Genomic DNA, 16168 nt, shown 5'->3' on the forward strand with positions numbered 1-16168 from the left:
GACAGCTGCACCAATCTGAAAATACTTCCTGTAACCATCATGGCAATAGTTTGGTAGTTCCTAAAAATGTTGTAGTTCCTGTCTGCTGGCAGGTGATTTTCCAAGAATCACAATTCCTCCTGTGGAATACATATAATGGAGAAGAGGGACATCAACTGTGAGTTCAGCTAGGTTGTGATAACAGTCTTAACAGTTCCATGGCATTATCAGCATAAGAGAAAGTGTTGGGGGCAACAAACATCAGAGGTGGTATGTTTATATCTCTGCTCCTTCTTCAGCTTCTTGTACAACTTGTGTAATAACGATGTCTACAGGTAATACATCTGTAGGAGTAGATTCAAGATCAAGTGCACCATTAATGCAAATTTTGTTTACATCTTTTCTTTTTCCTTCACTTCCTTTATTCTTTAGAAGATCTTAACTATTGTGGAGGCTTGTCTGGTTGAACAACCGGGTAAGAGGATGAGTGGATCACTATACATACTGATGCACTTGCTCCTTTCCTTCAATGATAATTATTTGTGTGTGGGATCAGTTACAGTCCAGGACGACAATGTTCTGCAGAGCATCCATCTCTCCAGCAACTCCAGAGATGGAGGGCAACCACCTAAATCAGCTGAGGGGTGCCCAATCATGCAGTATGGGTAGTGTTTAAGGGAGTTGGTAACTTCTTTCTCGAACGGTTTCATGATTTATAAAATAGTCATGACTTAACAGAGAACTGATACCATATCCACTGCATAAGCCGTTCATATGGCCTTCGTAGTTTGACAAGCTGTTAAAGGAGAGGTCTTTTATTCCCATATTTCCTTCTCCTAAAAATAAAATAAAAATTTGGGCAAACCTGTGTTCTGGAAGGTGATGGCTCTGGACAGCTTGGTACAAAAGAGATTGTCCACAAGGGCAATGACTGTGAGGAGTTTTGCTACAATTTACACACACAGTTTCTGAAGTATAGTGGGATGATGTGTAATCGAGACAAAAATCAGAAGAACCGTATGGGTGGTGGAAAGCAACCTGAAGAGTTTGCCCACACACAGAGCACCCTCTCCTTCAGCATAACAATGCCAGTCCATACACAAGTGCTGAGAAATCTGACACCTTGAGATTACTGTCATCAATCACCGTCCACACAGTCCTGACTCAGTACTATCCTATTTTCAACTGTTTCCAAAACTTAAATAACTTCGAGGTCTTCTCTTTGATAAGGATGAAGCAGTGCAAGCAAAGTTGAGGTTGCGGCTCCATCAATAAAGGCAGTCATTCTGCAGTGACAGTGTCAACAAACTGGACTCTCATTAAGGGAAATGTATTTTTCCACCATACTAACTTAAGTTGAGAAATAAATATGCAGACATGAAGAATAAAGATGTAGAACATTAACAACACTTATTTTATTTAAAAAGTGTTAAGAGTTTTCACATAAAAAACTTGAAGGCCTTACTTTTCAGTATGCCCTAATTTTTAACTAAGCATAGAATGTATACAAAACAGACAGGTTAGATCTCATAAGGAGGGAAGTGTTGATTACACTTTTTTTAAAAAAAATTTGTATTCCTATCAAGGTCAATTGTGGACTTTGTAGCTACAAACAGGCTTGACCCTACTGTCTGTCACTATAGTGACAAGGACTAGTGATCATGATGATTTTGTAGCAGTGGTTACTCAAGTTAATAAATGCACCGTGAAAGCTACGAGTTTTTATGCTGGAAATTGTGGATAAGCAATTGTTAGCATCCTCCTTAGGCAGTAAACAGATTAGTTGAAAAGGGCTTAAATCACAAAAGGTCTGAGTTCTGGCCTGGGAAATGGTATTAAATGAACAAGTAGTTCGACAACAACATACAATACCCTGGTGAGTAAAATATTCATTCATTAATCGGATGTGTTCAAAAAAGGTCACACTGTAGATTGAGGAGAAGAACCTGAAAAGTTATTTCACCATATTGTCTAATAAATTGAGTGTGTATTAAATTGGTAGCTGAAGGTGACATGGATAAGGGAAGGGGAAATAAGGAAGTGTCCGATTCCACCCCTCTGCTTTGACCAATGACATCACCAATATGACGGAAATGGCTATTTTAAGCATCTCCAATATGGCGTCTATGATATCACTACATACACATGCCAACAAACACGAAAATATGTATAAATAAAACTGTTGTTATTGAACTTGAAATAAACACGCGGTTACCGTTTGAAAGTGAACATAAATGCTTTTATTAACACCTACAGAATGAATGTAACACAAGGATAGGCAAAACAACCATGTAATAGGAATGTGAATTTTAAAATTTTCCCGGCGAATTGACTGTTTAAACAAATTTCGGGCTTGCACCCCGACGGCTCACCTGAAGACGACTGGCAGGTGCCCAGTTGAAATATCGTGCGACGTATTGAACGACGACCGGCTGCAAGCCCGAAATTTGTTTGAACATGTAATAGGAATGCTTTTATAGACATCAGTAGCAACTGCGGCAAAGATAAATATGTAGCAGAGGCATCGATTCTAAATTCCAACACCCCCACTAGAAGTGATGTGTGTCAGTACTTCATTCTCTGAGTCCAGATTCTTGTGTTAGTTACTGATGTCTGGTTCTTGGCAGTGGCTTTGTCATCATATCTGCAAGCATTGCATTTGTGGAAATTTGCTCCACTGTGATTTCTCCTGTATCTATCTTTACCCTGATGAAATGATGCCTGGTGTCAATGTGTTTAGTGCAACCTTTGTATCCACTTGTCTTTGACAGATCAGCTGCACCTTTGTTGTCGCAAAACAATCTTATTGGGCCCTCTTTTGGGAAAAGGGATATCTCTCTTTGCAGACGTTGTAGCCAAAGTGCTTCCTGACATGCAGAAGTTAAAGCCATATATTCTGCTTCTGTCATCGAGAGAGCTACTGTTTGTTGCTTTATACTATGCCATGATATTGCTGCACCTTGTGACAAATAAAAAACCAGTGGTTGATTTTCTGTCTCCTATGTCCCAGCACCCAGACAGCATCAGTGTAACCTGTGATGTCATGACCTTCCTCGGAAAATTGTAGCTTGAAGTCTTTATTTCCCTTTATAGACCTTAGGATTCGCTTTACAGCTTGCCAGTTGGATATTCCAGGGTTATTATTAAACCGACTAGCAACTCCAATTGTGTACACTAGATCTGGTCTAGTACCTATGGCTTCTTTATATTGGACTTTATGGCATCTCTTTTTCTGTCTCTGTTTTTGGGCTCATTTCATGAGTTAATACTTGGTTATTGTCAAGCAGAGTGGATACGGGATTACTGTATTCCATTTATACTCCCTTAAAATCTGATTTATATAATGAGTCTGATCCAACCATAAAAGTCCAAGCTTATGATCTCTTACACAATTGGATACTTCTCCAAGGTCCTTTAAGTTGTTCCTTTAGTGGTTCTTTAAATGCAATTTTCTGTTGCATATTGCTACAAAATATCAGCGTGCCATCTACATAAATAACTACAATTAATATATCGATTCCTTGGTTTCTGTGATAAACACGTGGATCAGTGTTGGACCTGCTGAAATTTAGACTTAGTAGAACTTTGTCCAGTTTGATATTACAACATCGACTTCCCTGTTTAAGTCCGTACACTGCTTTCTCGAATCTTAATACCTTCATGTTTGACAGTTTTTGTCACATAGTCAACTGTGGGAATTTTAACAAATTTCTTCTTTTAAATCACCTTGCAAAAAAGCTGTCACCACATCACAATGATCAATGTCCAAGTCATATTTATCCGCTAGACTAAAATATCTGAGTGAATTGTATCATATCACTGGTGAGTATGTTTCTCCATAGTCTAAACCTTTAACTTGTTAACATCCCTTAACTACAAGTCGAGCTTTATGGATAATTATCCGTCCTTGTAAGTCTCATTTTATCTTAAAGACCCACCTAGCATCAATCACTTTTTTGCCTTGAGGCAGGATAGCTGATTCCCAAATTTTATCTTCTGCATGCGACTTCAATTCTTCTTCTATTGCTTGAAACCATTTCTCTGAATCCTTGGATTGCAAAGCTTCTTCCAAAGTTAATGGCTCTGATTCTTGTGAATCTTCTTTAGTACAATAGGTTACATAATCATCCACCTGCTTTGGTATGGGTATTATGGAAGATCTTCTGACAAGGGAACCTCCCCATCTCACCCTCCTCAGATTTAGTTATAAGTTGCACAGTAGATAGACCTTGAGAAACTGAACACACATCAATCGAGAAAACAGGAAGAAGTTGTGTGGAACTATGAAAAAAATAAGCAAAATATACGGACTGAGTAGTCCATGCGCAAGATGGGCAACATCAAGGATAGTCTCAGCTCAGGAGCACCGTGGTCCCGTGGTTAGCGTGAGCAGCTGCGGAACAAGAGGTCCTTGGTTCAAGTCTTCCCTCGAGTGAAAAGTTTACTTCCTTTATTTTCGCAAAGTTATGATCTGTTCGTTCGTTCATTGGCATCTGTTCACTGTAATAAGTTTAGTGTATGTGTTCTGCGACTGCACTGTAAAACCGTGCGATTAGTAGACGAAAGGACATGCCTCTCCAATGGGAACCGAAAACATTTGATCGCAAGGTCATAGGTCAACAGATTCCTCCCCAGGAAAATACGTCTGATATATTCTATACGACACTGGTGACGGCATGTGCGTAACATGACAGGAATATGTTGTCGACCCACCTAACTTTTACAATTGGCAAATGGGTAAAAAGATTCTTCTACCTTGCCCGATTTAGGTTTCCTTGCGGATGTGATAATCACTCCCAAAAAAGTGATCGCATCAGACGGACGGACGGACAGACAGATAAAAGTTGTCTGAAAATTTAAAAAACTTTTCACTCGAGGGAAGACTTTAACCAAGGACCTCTCGTTCCGCAGCTGCTCACGCTAACCACGGGACCACGGTGCTCCTGAGCTCACGCTCTCCTTGATGTTGCCTATCTTGTGCATGGACTACTCAGTCCGTATATTTTGCTTATTTTTTCCTTATAGTTCCACACAACTACTTCCTTTTTTCTAGATTGATCTGTGTTCAGTTTTTCAAGCCCTATCCATTGTGCCAACTTATAACTAAATCTGAGGGGGGTGCGATGGGGAGGTTCCCTAGTGAGCACTTGTTGAGGCAGTTCAGATTCTTCTATTTCGACAGCCTGTTTCTTCTGAAATGCTGTTATCTGATCTGTTGTCCCTTGAGCCATCTTGAATCATGATGTTCTCCTTATTTGTGAACAGAATAGATATCTGACGATCACCTGTTCCTGGCTTGTTATTATTCTTTTTAATTATTTCTTCTTTAAATATCACATCTCTGGATTTAATGATTCTTTGTTGAACCGGATGGAACAACCGATATGCCTTGTCTTCACATTATCCGACGAGTATGCACTGAACACATTTCTTGTCCCATTGGTGCCTAATGGTTTTTTGTATGTGTACAAATGCCTTACTGCCGAATAATCTTAGATGTTTGAGGTCATGTTCCTTTCCTGAGAAAGTTTCCTCTTGCGTTATGTTGTTCAAAGCTTTTGTCGGTTATCTGTTAATGAGATACACTGCGGTGGAGGCTGCTTCTCCCCAAAAATTCATAGGTAATTTCGCTTCAAATAACATATCTTGCCTTTTCCACGATTGTTCTATTGTACCTTTCTGCAACACCCTTTCATTCTGGAGTGTAGGGAACAGTAGTTAAATGTTCAACTCCTCCTTCCCTTAAAAACTTCGTCAGTCTTTCATTTACATATTCATTTCTATTATCAGTTCGCAAGATACAAAGCCTTTCACCTGTGATTCTCTATGAACTTTTTAAAATTGTGTATAATGTCAGGTACTTGGTATCTATTGCTGACAGATACAAAAAAATCTTTCTGGAGAAATCATCAATCAGAGTTAGAAAATATTTAGCTCCACCAATCGATGTGGTTTGCATGGGTCCACACAAATTTGAATGCACTAACTCCAAAATTCTTTTAGGTCTACAAGTGGAGTGTAGAAAGGAAAATCTAGTTTGCGTACCTTCTACGCATGTAACGCATGGAGTGTCGACGGCTCCTTTATATTTGATGCCATTAGCCAAACCGTTTCGTAATTTTTCCATCGCATCTGAGTGTAGGTGGCCTAATCTTCTGTGCCATAGATTCGCATCAACAATAGACATGGATGCATATTTTGTTTCCGCACTGCGATCACTGGGTTGGTCCGGCTTATACATTCTGTTGATTAACAATGCTGTAGCTATCAATTTCTTCTCTGTATCTCGAATGCAACAGCCTCTACTGTCAAAAATGACCGAGTGACCCTGCTGCACTATTTTGCTTACGGAAAGTAAATTTGTACTCAGCTGAGAAACAAAGTACATCCGTCACATTAATATTTATTTTCTCTCAGCCTGCCACAGCTTTAATATGCGTGCAACCTGTCCCTTTAAGAGGTAAATTTTCATTGATGGCTACAACCACTTGTGAACTGGGAACTGACACTACAAAATTTAAATGATATGGATAGTTTGACATGTGAGCTGATGCACCAGAAGCCACAAACCACTCTCTGTGTACAGCTTTAGTTGACAGTGGCATCATGAAGAATTTCTTGTAACTGGTTTCTTTAATCACTGATTTTCCGCTTGCCTTGTTTCTACTGCAACAATTTTTCGCTGTGTGTCCATACTTGTTGCAGTTGTACCATCTCGGACCTTTGGGATTGTGGTGTGAGCTGATTCGCTTGTATTTTTTTATTCGCCTGGAGAGCCACATGATTAACATATGAGTAGCCACACGCTTCGTCCTTTACTTCCTGTAGCAATTTGTTTTTAATGGGATCATCCATTATTGGCATGTTGGAGTTCTCTAAACCCATTATCATTAGTTTGTACTCATTAGGCAGCCCAGCTAACAAGATACATCCTACCCACTCGCCTTTCACTTCAAAGTTAAGATCATTCAATTTATTTGATGTTGAAATTATTCTTGACACATATTCTTCCACAGACACACAGTTCTCGAATCGTGTCATTAAAAGCGTTCTCAACAAGCCTATTCTTCGATAAAGTCCTGAATCCCCGTAAGTTTTTATTTTTAATTTATCCCACAATTCTTTTGCAGATAACTTGCTCTGCAGATGCACATAAATATCGAGATCTTATTTTGGCCGTTGTGGTACATATATTAACTTCATCTTTGATCTCACCCGTTATATACTGCCACAATTGTTCATTCTGTAAATAAGTTTTCATTGCAAATTGCCATGTATTGTAATTTTCTCTTCCTTTCAGTTTTTCAATTAACAGCAACGAATTAGCACTGACTAAACTCATATCGGCATTCTGTATCTGCGATGAAAAAAATGTTTTCATTCACTTGAAATAAACTGCTGGGTGACTGTACCTGGGCCCATAACCTGTTGTTATTAAACTTTAAATAAACACACGGTTAAGGTTTGAAAGTGAACATAAATGCTTTAATTAACACACACAGAACGAATGTAACACAAGGATAGGCAAAACACAACCATGTTAATAGGAACGTCTATAAAAGCATCCCTAGCAACTGCGACAAAGATAAATATGTAGCAGAGGCATCGATTCTAAATTCCAACAAAGACAATAACATCTCCCTCCAAAAATACAATCAAACTAACGAGAGAACTGTGGAAAATTGGGGGTTTTAGGGAGAGAACAAGCTAAATATAACAGCGCAAAAAAAAAAAAAAAAAAAAAAAAAAAAAAAAAAAAAAAAAAAAAAAAAAGAAAGAAAGAAAAAAACCACCCTATGATACCAAAACACACAAGATGATAAAAAAAAAATTTTACAAAAATCTACAAGAATCTGACTTCTGTTGACCTATATAGCCCAATGGCAGCTGACGATACCAAAACACCAGTGCCTACAGCAAAAAACTAACAAAATTGGAATCAGACATTTCCCTTGACCACAGCTTACGGTACCAACACATATATACCCACATATAAAAATACAAAAATTGGAATCGGCCATATCCCTTGACCTATATATGTCAACTATAACTACTGACTCGTTGCACTATCAAACACAAGACAACGACATCTTCAAACACAATCAACTCAAACTCCACACCGTAATGACGCCACACACCCCAACACCCTTACGTCATGGGTCAAAGCAGACAGGTGGAATCGGATGCTTCCGTTGACTGGGGGTGGCGGGGGAGGTGGGGTGCACACATATATGTGTGTGTGTGTGTGTGTGTGTGTGTGTGTGTGTGTGTGTTTTCCTAATCGGAAACATTTTTTTAAAAACATCAAAACTGTACTCTGAATAGCTTTAATAGTTTATAGTTCCATTGCAACTAAACATACAAATTAGTTTGAAATGTTATAACAGCATAAAGAGAATATAAACCTGAAAACAATAGCAACAGTAGTAATCTTCGTGCATCACAGTGCACATAACTGAATATGAACGAAAATTTGTGAATGAAATCTTAAAACATATTTATACAAACTACAGAAGAAATTATAAGCTTCAGTTATTTCTGTAATAATCATAAAAAGAAAAAAGCTATTAGAAAGGTGGTCTCTGAGTTTAGACCACTATGTTCAACCCATAAACTCAGTTAACAATCCAACATATGCATTCCATTGAGGCAATAAGGAAGCCAAAAACAAATCTATACTACATTGGAGTAAAGTGAATTTGGAAAATAGCATCCATTTACATTATTCTGTTGTCATCTCCTGACAAAAACTGTGGATACAGCTGCACAATTCCTGCTGACCACCACCCATCAGATCCAACAGATACTTAGTTGGCTATATTTATGTTAACCACTTCTTCAGAAATTTGCATATGAAGGTCAAGTCATACCAAATGTAAACAATACTTTTAAGAGTCAACACGGCATAAAACAATTAGGAATCACATTCAATTGCAACGAAATTCCTACAGAATTTAATTATTATGCTTTCACAACACACACACAATGATTTTTGACTGACTCTGGTGGCGGGTGGAAGCTCACAATGGGTAAAAAGTTATATAGTGGACCCCACTGCATTTTTTGTACTTTATATGCAATATATGTGCATAATGTGTGTGCCAATACTTCATTATATAACGTGTTTTCTGGGTGACACAGCATACACAGCCTATCTGTCACTCAGGTTGTTTGACAATGGTTCTCTAGCCAGCTGAGCAATACTCTCCAGTGTGATTCACCTGCCCTACTGCCTCAAGACTTTTGGGCACACAGCTGAATCACACAACAAGGACTTGTTGAGCACTTAGTTCTACATCTACTTTCTACCAATCATCTTGATGGCGTGTGGAAATAATCACGAAACTTGTAACCATTGTCCTTCCTCGTCTGAATTAACATGAAGCCTTCATACATTCTTAAATACAAAGAGATCCTCAAAAGTTTTAGGAGACATTACACAAACTCATGGAAAAGAACAGCGTCCAGTAATTACAGGAATATGTCACACTGATTACACCATTTAAATGCAAACACATCTGAACTCATAGCAGTTAGGAATATTATAATAAGTTACGCCAGGGCAAAGACGTCAATAACAAGTCGAAGTTGGTCTAGATTCAGAAATGCCCTACGGCGCCGGCCACGTTATAGCCTACACTGTATTACTGGGTCGTATTCAACTAAATTCGTCAAAATCCCAATTGCGTGGTAATACGTTAAGTACTTTGACAGGTGCAAGTCAACACATGTGTTTTCGAATTACCTTCACATTTTCTCACGATACACTATTGCGATGACCCGTAAATACAAGGACATAAAAAAAATGGACACGGCGCTCAGACACTTTGAAGTAGCACAAAATGTGTAAAAAATACTTACTTTCATACAACAAATCAGAGAGTGTCAACACTAAACGCGGAACATTAAATAAGAGGCAATTCATAATCCACCGCCATCGCCATGTCAACTTTGAGTTTGTTGGTCGATATGTAGCAAATTCAATGGATGACACTTCGCAAATGTATGAATATTTCTTTTTGAAACACTTTCTTGTGCATTTGATAATATAATAACAATAACTTTGTAATAGATCTCTGAATAACCGTGTGTGAATTTCAAATTTATACATACACGTCATGCAATTCGATTCTTTGAGGTACATTGTTTTCCCACAAATGACATTCAGAGTATTTGCTAGTTTCAGTACACTGCTTTTAATAGGCTCATCTAATATAATATGAATTTTTGATTTGATTTTTTGAGACTTTCTCTTCTACCTAAACGATTATAGAGACCTGAAACTAAACGATGCTTGGGACATATTTGGAATTAAAGTCTTTGGTTTAGTCAAGTGAACAACGTCTGTAATCTGTACTCTGTTCACTGTAGAAGACAGTGTATGTTTTGGGGAAAAGTGGAACGAAAACGGTGGAAACTGTTAATGCGTGTTACATTGTTTACAACATAATAAAAATTATGTATCGTGGATGGAGCGAATAGTAGTATTTACTCACATCTAATTACTACTAAAGTTCGTAAGATGCAGGATTGTAAGTTCTATATAAGAAGCACAAATACTGACTTTGTAGAAAAGCAGCGAAACATATTAAACTTAATAAACGCATTTGATAAGGAGAAACATGAAAAGGAAAAGGAAGATCCTGACAGGAGTTATCCGGAGTCTATGGAAGTCGACAGCACATGTGAAAGAGTGTCACTGAAGAGGAAAAGATCAGAAACGAAACATTTCAGAGGTAAAGAGAGTATTTTTAAGAAACCAATCGACTTCCCTCCTCGTTTTCGTGTTAGAGATATACCAGATCACCAAAGAAATCCGCACAAATGGGTGAAGTATACTCTCGGGGATGTGTCGCCAGACGATATGACAAATCAGTCTAATACAGCTGCTGCTCTGTCATTTCTTCGAGAGTTGGAAGAAAGGAAACAGAAACAAACTCCAGAAGGTAACAAGGAGGAAGTCAGACGAATCATTTTCAAACCTTCACATCAGGTCGCAAAGAAAGCAAGTGAACAATTGGTAGAAGAAACTTCGAATGCAAGTAGAACAGAGAGTTTAAAGACTTCAGTTTTTAGGAGCTCCAAACTCGTGATGCCAGAATACGTTGTTGGGATGGAAAAGAAAACTAGGCCAAAAAAGATCAAAAAAGACAATTCTCAATCAACTCTAAGAAAAGTGTCACTTAATCACTTGTATGAAAATGAAGATGAATGAACAGAACACACCGTGTAATTCCTTGTGCATAAATTACGCATTCAGATTGTGTGTGTGTGTGTGTGTGTGTGTGTGACATGGATATAGTCAATATATGAGTCGTCCTGAAGTAGTAGTGATTAACAGATATTTTGAGTAAGTGAAATATGTTAAAGAAATGCTTTTTAATGCAGAAGTAAACCTGTATGTAGCATGTTCAGTCACATATTTTATTTTACCCGACAAGTTGACAGTTTTGATGCTTGTCTGTATTTTACTTTCCTGTTTGCCTTTGTGTAAAACTTCCTAAAATACTGGTATAGTAGTTTATCCTACAGAGTCGCACTACATGTATTGTTTTATAAAAGGCAGTTAAATCACTTTAAGTGGCACAGGTAGCTTGTAAGTGTTTGCAAGTCAAAATAGTACCGAAATAATGTTGATTGGAGTTTCTGTTCTTTACCATCAAAACAAGGAATTTTTGCAAAAATGGAGTTAAATATTGCTAGAACACCGCCATTTTTTCAGTTTATATGTCAATTCAAATGAAAGGTAGCCTAAATAACTGATTGTTTGTACCTGGATTTTAAGCAGACATAGGCTATAGGCTATCGTTGTTTCTCTTGTGTAATGTTACACAACATGTCACTTAAAAGATAAAATAAAATAAAATTTGCAACTGCGAGCTCGTGTGATAAGAGTCTGCAGAAATGTGTTAATATGGTTATAATGGTGATTCAGCAGACTCTTACATCAGTTGGCAGCCTATCACATTATAATTCAATGTGTGGCAAATTAGTTTGTTTGTGCTACGTAAATCTTACAATATAAACTTTGCCTTGATAGCATTTGGTACATAACCTTTTATCTCAATGGTGCTAAATGGTTTGGCATAAGGGAATGAAGACCTCCTTTAAAATTGTTTCAGCAATAATGAATGAGATAAGTGGGAGAATAAGGTGAAAATTTGTTTTTCAATGAAACGCTCAATCCTTTTTAACTGGGGGACAGTAGTGCAACTTCAAGAATTTTTACATGGCCTTCATATCGTCTTATTCATGGTTTGGAGCAACATTAGTTTTTCCTCAGCCCCCTGCACTTCTTTCTTTTTTGATGTCCACCTTATGGTGAGGAAATGTGTATATGTGGGAAAGCTAGGGATTAAAACTTGTTTTAATTATAGGTATGTAAACTCGGGTCCAGTTTTATGAACTGGTTATTGATATCAGTAAGTTACTTTTTTTGGGATGTATTACTGTTGTTAGTATCATCTTACTACACCTGTTTTTATAGTATTCTGTGAGTATTTCATTACACTTTTATGGTCTTTACTTGAAACTTCACACAAAATCACAAGCTTACAATTACAAGCAGCCCATTTAAATTAAATGTCAGGTGGAAAAGGCTTTGCAATTACTAATACATACCTTGTTGTCATTGTGATGGACACTACCTAGTGGGATGCCTCGGAGCATATCATAAATACTTCAGTGCCTAGTGTAAAACCTAAATTTGGAGAGAATTTTGGGCCAATCCTTTTGGCAGTCCTGTCATTTGCACTGTGACAATTGAAACTTTCAGAGATTGAGCAGTCATTTGACATGTTTCATATTATGATTCACTTCATAACACTACTGTTAGTTTTGCCGTAAAGTACCAGAAATGTTAACAAAACTTTACACCTATATTGAGTTTGCATCGTTTCGTACACATCATTTTAGGTAGTACCGACATATTTTTGGTCAGTGGTTAAGACAGCTGATAGGTGGTGTATGCCCTTACATTACCTTTAGAAGTAGTGTGTGTGTGGGCGCGCGCACATGAAGAAAGTTTCTCACTTTTGAAAGCAATTTCTCATGATTTGTTAGTGTGTGATGCAACATGTTTACATACTAATTAATTCTGTAACTCAGTTGCTGAACTTGTCAGTAAAAGCATACAGAAAGAATGAAAACTGTACTGAACTGCATACTTGTAACTTTGATATTTTTTGATTGGTTTGATAACACTTTCATCACTTAAGAGTATAATATTTGTATGTGTATGACGTATTGAATAATGTTTTATTCGAATAAGTAATTAATCTGTTAGCTGTAAACTAGGTCCTGATACCTCGACTCTCCCCCCCCCCCCTCCCCCCTCCCCTTACATTGAACTACTGAGAAGTATATTTGTAATATTGACAGAGACAGCTTCACTTGATTTATCATTTATGTGTGTGATGAGATACATTGTTAAGAACCTCATAATAATCAGTTGAGTACTTTCTGTTTGATGTTCCATTTTTATTGAGGAGACTTGCTATGTTTATTTTTATGCAAAAGAAATTAATTTCTAGACACTGATGTATGAAATGTATCAGATGTGTATAAATGTTAGTAATAAACTCATATGTGCTGTAGTATATTCAGAAATAATCAGCCTTGAAACACTCTCTCTCTCTCTATCTTTTCATATACAGTTGCTTTCAGGATACTTTATATATATATGAATATAATAGAGGGAAACATTCCACATTCCCTCTTTCCTGATGAGGCAACAGTTTGTTGTGAAAGCTTGAATTTCGTGTTTGTGTTTGTTTGTGTGTCTATCGACCTGCCAGCACTTTGGTCCGGTAAGTCACATCATCTGTGATAGTCTGTGTATGTGCGGATGGATATGTGTGTGTGTGTGTGTGTGTGTGTGTGTGTGTGTGTGTGTGTGTGCAAGTGTATACCTGTCCTTTTTTCCCCCTAAGGTAAGTCTTTCCGATCCCGAGATTGGAATGACTCCTTACCCTCTCCCTTAAAACCCGCATCCTTTCGTCTTTCCCTCTCCTTCCCTCTTTCCTGATGAGGCAACAGTTTGTTGCGAAAGCTTGAATTTGTGTGGATATGTGTGTGTGCGAGTGTATACCCGTCCTTTTTTCCCCCTAAGGTAAGTCTTTCCGCTCCCGGGATTGGAATGACTCCTTACCCTCTCCCTTAAAACCCACATCCTTTCGTCTTTCCCTCTCCTTCCCTCTTTCCTGATGAGGCAACAGTTTGTTGCGAAAGCTTGAATTTTGTGTGTATGTTTGTGTTTGTTTGTGTGTCTGTCGACCTGCCAGCACTTTCATTTGGCAAGTCACATCATCTTTGTTTTTAGATATATATTTCCTACATGGAATGTTTCCCTCTATTATCTCCATTAATGTGCTGTGCAGCCTGATTAGGGGACCAATTTCATCATCTTTATCTTTATTCAACCTCGGATCATCTCACAACGATGTAGGTATTGTCAGTATAATACGGAACAAATCAGTGACTCAAAATGTACAACACACAGCATACATAATATGCTTTATGAGGATAGGACAGGTTATTAGCCATGGCGTTGATTGAGGAAGCAGCTAGGCACTTGCCTTAGTGGTTTAGAAAAACACAAATGAGGCTAGCCAGAAAGAGCAACTTCATCCTCCTGAATATAAGCTCGGTTTATTGATGGCTTAACTATCCTGTTTGGTTGGTCATTATTGTGCAGTGTTACTTGATTTACACACAGGTGGTTTCAGGTAACTCGTGTAAAACACAGTTCCATTCTTCATTGCTGAATGCACTAAGGGTACCTGTTGTAAACTCATGGTGCTGCCTGTCCCTTGCACCAGTTCCAATCTGTTCAGAAAGCAGATTTGATGCCTCATATATTAAACTCCTTAGTCCACCTGAAAAAACTGAGTTGGCATCCCACCATGTTGAGCGAGAGGTTGAACTCCAGGAAAACGACAAGACATTACTATTTTGCACCTTAACGCATGATTTCCTTGTGAAAGAAGTGAATCGTGACCACATATTGAAATGTGACAGGGATTGTAGTTACCTCCTTTCATTACTTCCCTCTACTCTGAGACCACCTCTTATTCATTGTGTCATATGCCTTACTTAAGAAGAATGTGTTAACTCTGCTTTTAAGTGGATGTCATGTAGTAATCTTTTTCATTTTATTTGGCAGTTTATTATACAATTTAATTCCCTAATAGAAAATGCTGTTTTGGGTGTTTGTTTTTCCTAACTAAATGGAAGTCCTAACTGGTTCTTGTTCCACACTATGTATAGAAATATGAGTGAAATAAATGGTAATGTTTTCCCAGATATGCTCCACAGATTGTAAATGAACACACGTGGATGCACTTGTGTATGACTATGGGGCTTGAAGAATAGTATAATTTTGTAAGCTGTGTCACTATGTTACTGTTCGTGTGTGTGTGTGTGTGTGTGTGTGTGTGTGTGTGTGTGTAACCATACAGCACTCTTCATCTCCATTATATGACTGTTTTCCATTACTTAAAAATGTTTTGTTTAGGCTACTTTGCATACGCAGGGTTGCCACAGGTTCTGGAAATAAGGGAATTCCAAACATATCAGGGACATTTGGAAAAAAACACTGGAAAAATCTCGTTTTTGTCCCAGTAGATGAAATGGTTTGTTTACTGAGATGTCGTGCATCATCACTGGTTGGGTGCAGCTGAGCACGTGCGCCACTTCTCTACTCCCTCATTACTACTGCTGCTCCCCTTCCTATCACTCGCCCCAGCTTGCAGTCAGTGCTGCCACCACTTTTCACCGCTAGCCTTGCAGCTGCAAGAGATAAGTGAGGACGTGAAGTGTGGTTTGTTTGGATCTGATTCCCAGAGACTGTAGATGCAGCAGCCAGAGGTGGCGGATGTGTGTGCATGAGTTATGTCTGGATGAGTGTGTGAATGTTATATGTGCCCTCACTTTCTGACAAAGGCTATGGCCAAAAATTTAGTTGTGAGAGTGGAGTGTCTTTGCTATGCGTCTGTCTGCATCTCAGTGATCATCTTTATGGTGAGTTGCTACCTATCATCATTATTATTAATTTTCAGAGTATTTGCATAAGTTATCATTTGCATGGATTGATCACTGCGGTACCATTTCATCAACATACTGTCTGTGACTCCTGAATAGCTGGCCACACCAGTGAATTTTCATGACAGGCCATTTCTGCAGGTGTGTG

At 38.1% G+C, this 16168-nt stretch overlaps 2 protein-coding genes across 5 annotated transcripts in view; one reads left to right on the forward strand and one right to left on the reverse strand.

Annotated features, from left to right (window-relative positions):
* Nucleotides 1-10149, reverse strand: part of LOC126475223 (uncharacterized) — a 179072-nt gene extending 168923 nt beyond the window's left edge. For 2 of the 4 annotated variants that reach the window (XM_050102889.1, XM_050102890.1), the window contains exon 1: nt 9841-10002. The gene's annotated coding sequence lies outside the window, so the exon portion shown is untranslated. Of the gene's footprint in view, nt 1-8700; nt 8791-9840; nt 10003-10092 lie in introns of those variants that run through there. The other 2 variants (XM_050102891.1, XM_050102892.1) reach the window with 2 other exon arrangements.
* Nucleotides 10150-10288: 139 nt separating this feature from the next.
* Nucleotides 10289-13574, forward strand: LOC126475224 (uncharacterized). The gene has a single exon (XM_050102895.1). The coding sequence runs from the start codon at nt 10502-10504 to the stop codon at nt 11192-11194; it is 693 nt and encodes a 230-aa protein (XP_049958852.1). The 5' UTR covers nt 10289-10501; the 3' UTR covers nt 11195-13574.
* The last annotated feature ends 2594 nt before the right edge of the window (nt 13575-16168 follow it).

Source organism: Schistocerca serialis, chromosome 4, assembly GCF_023864345.2.
Source record: "Schistocerca serialis cubense isolate TAMUIC-IGC-003099 chromosome 4, iqSchSeri2.2, whole genome shotgun sequence".
Classification (NCBI taxonomy): domain Eukaryota; kingdom Metazoa; phylum Arthropoda; class Insecta; order Orthoptera; family Acrididae; genus Schistocerca; species Schistocerca serialis.

Coding starts and splice junctions, on each gene's coding strand:
- LOC126475224 (XM_050102895.1), top strand. CDS start 10,502: ATGCAGGATTGTAAGTTCTATATAAGAAGCACAAATACTGACTTTGTA.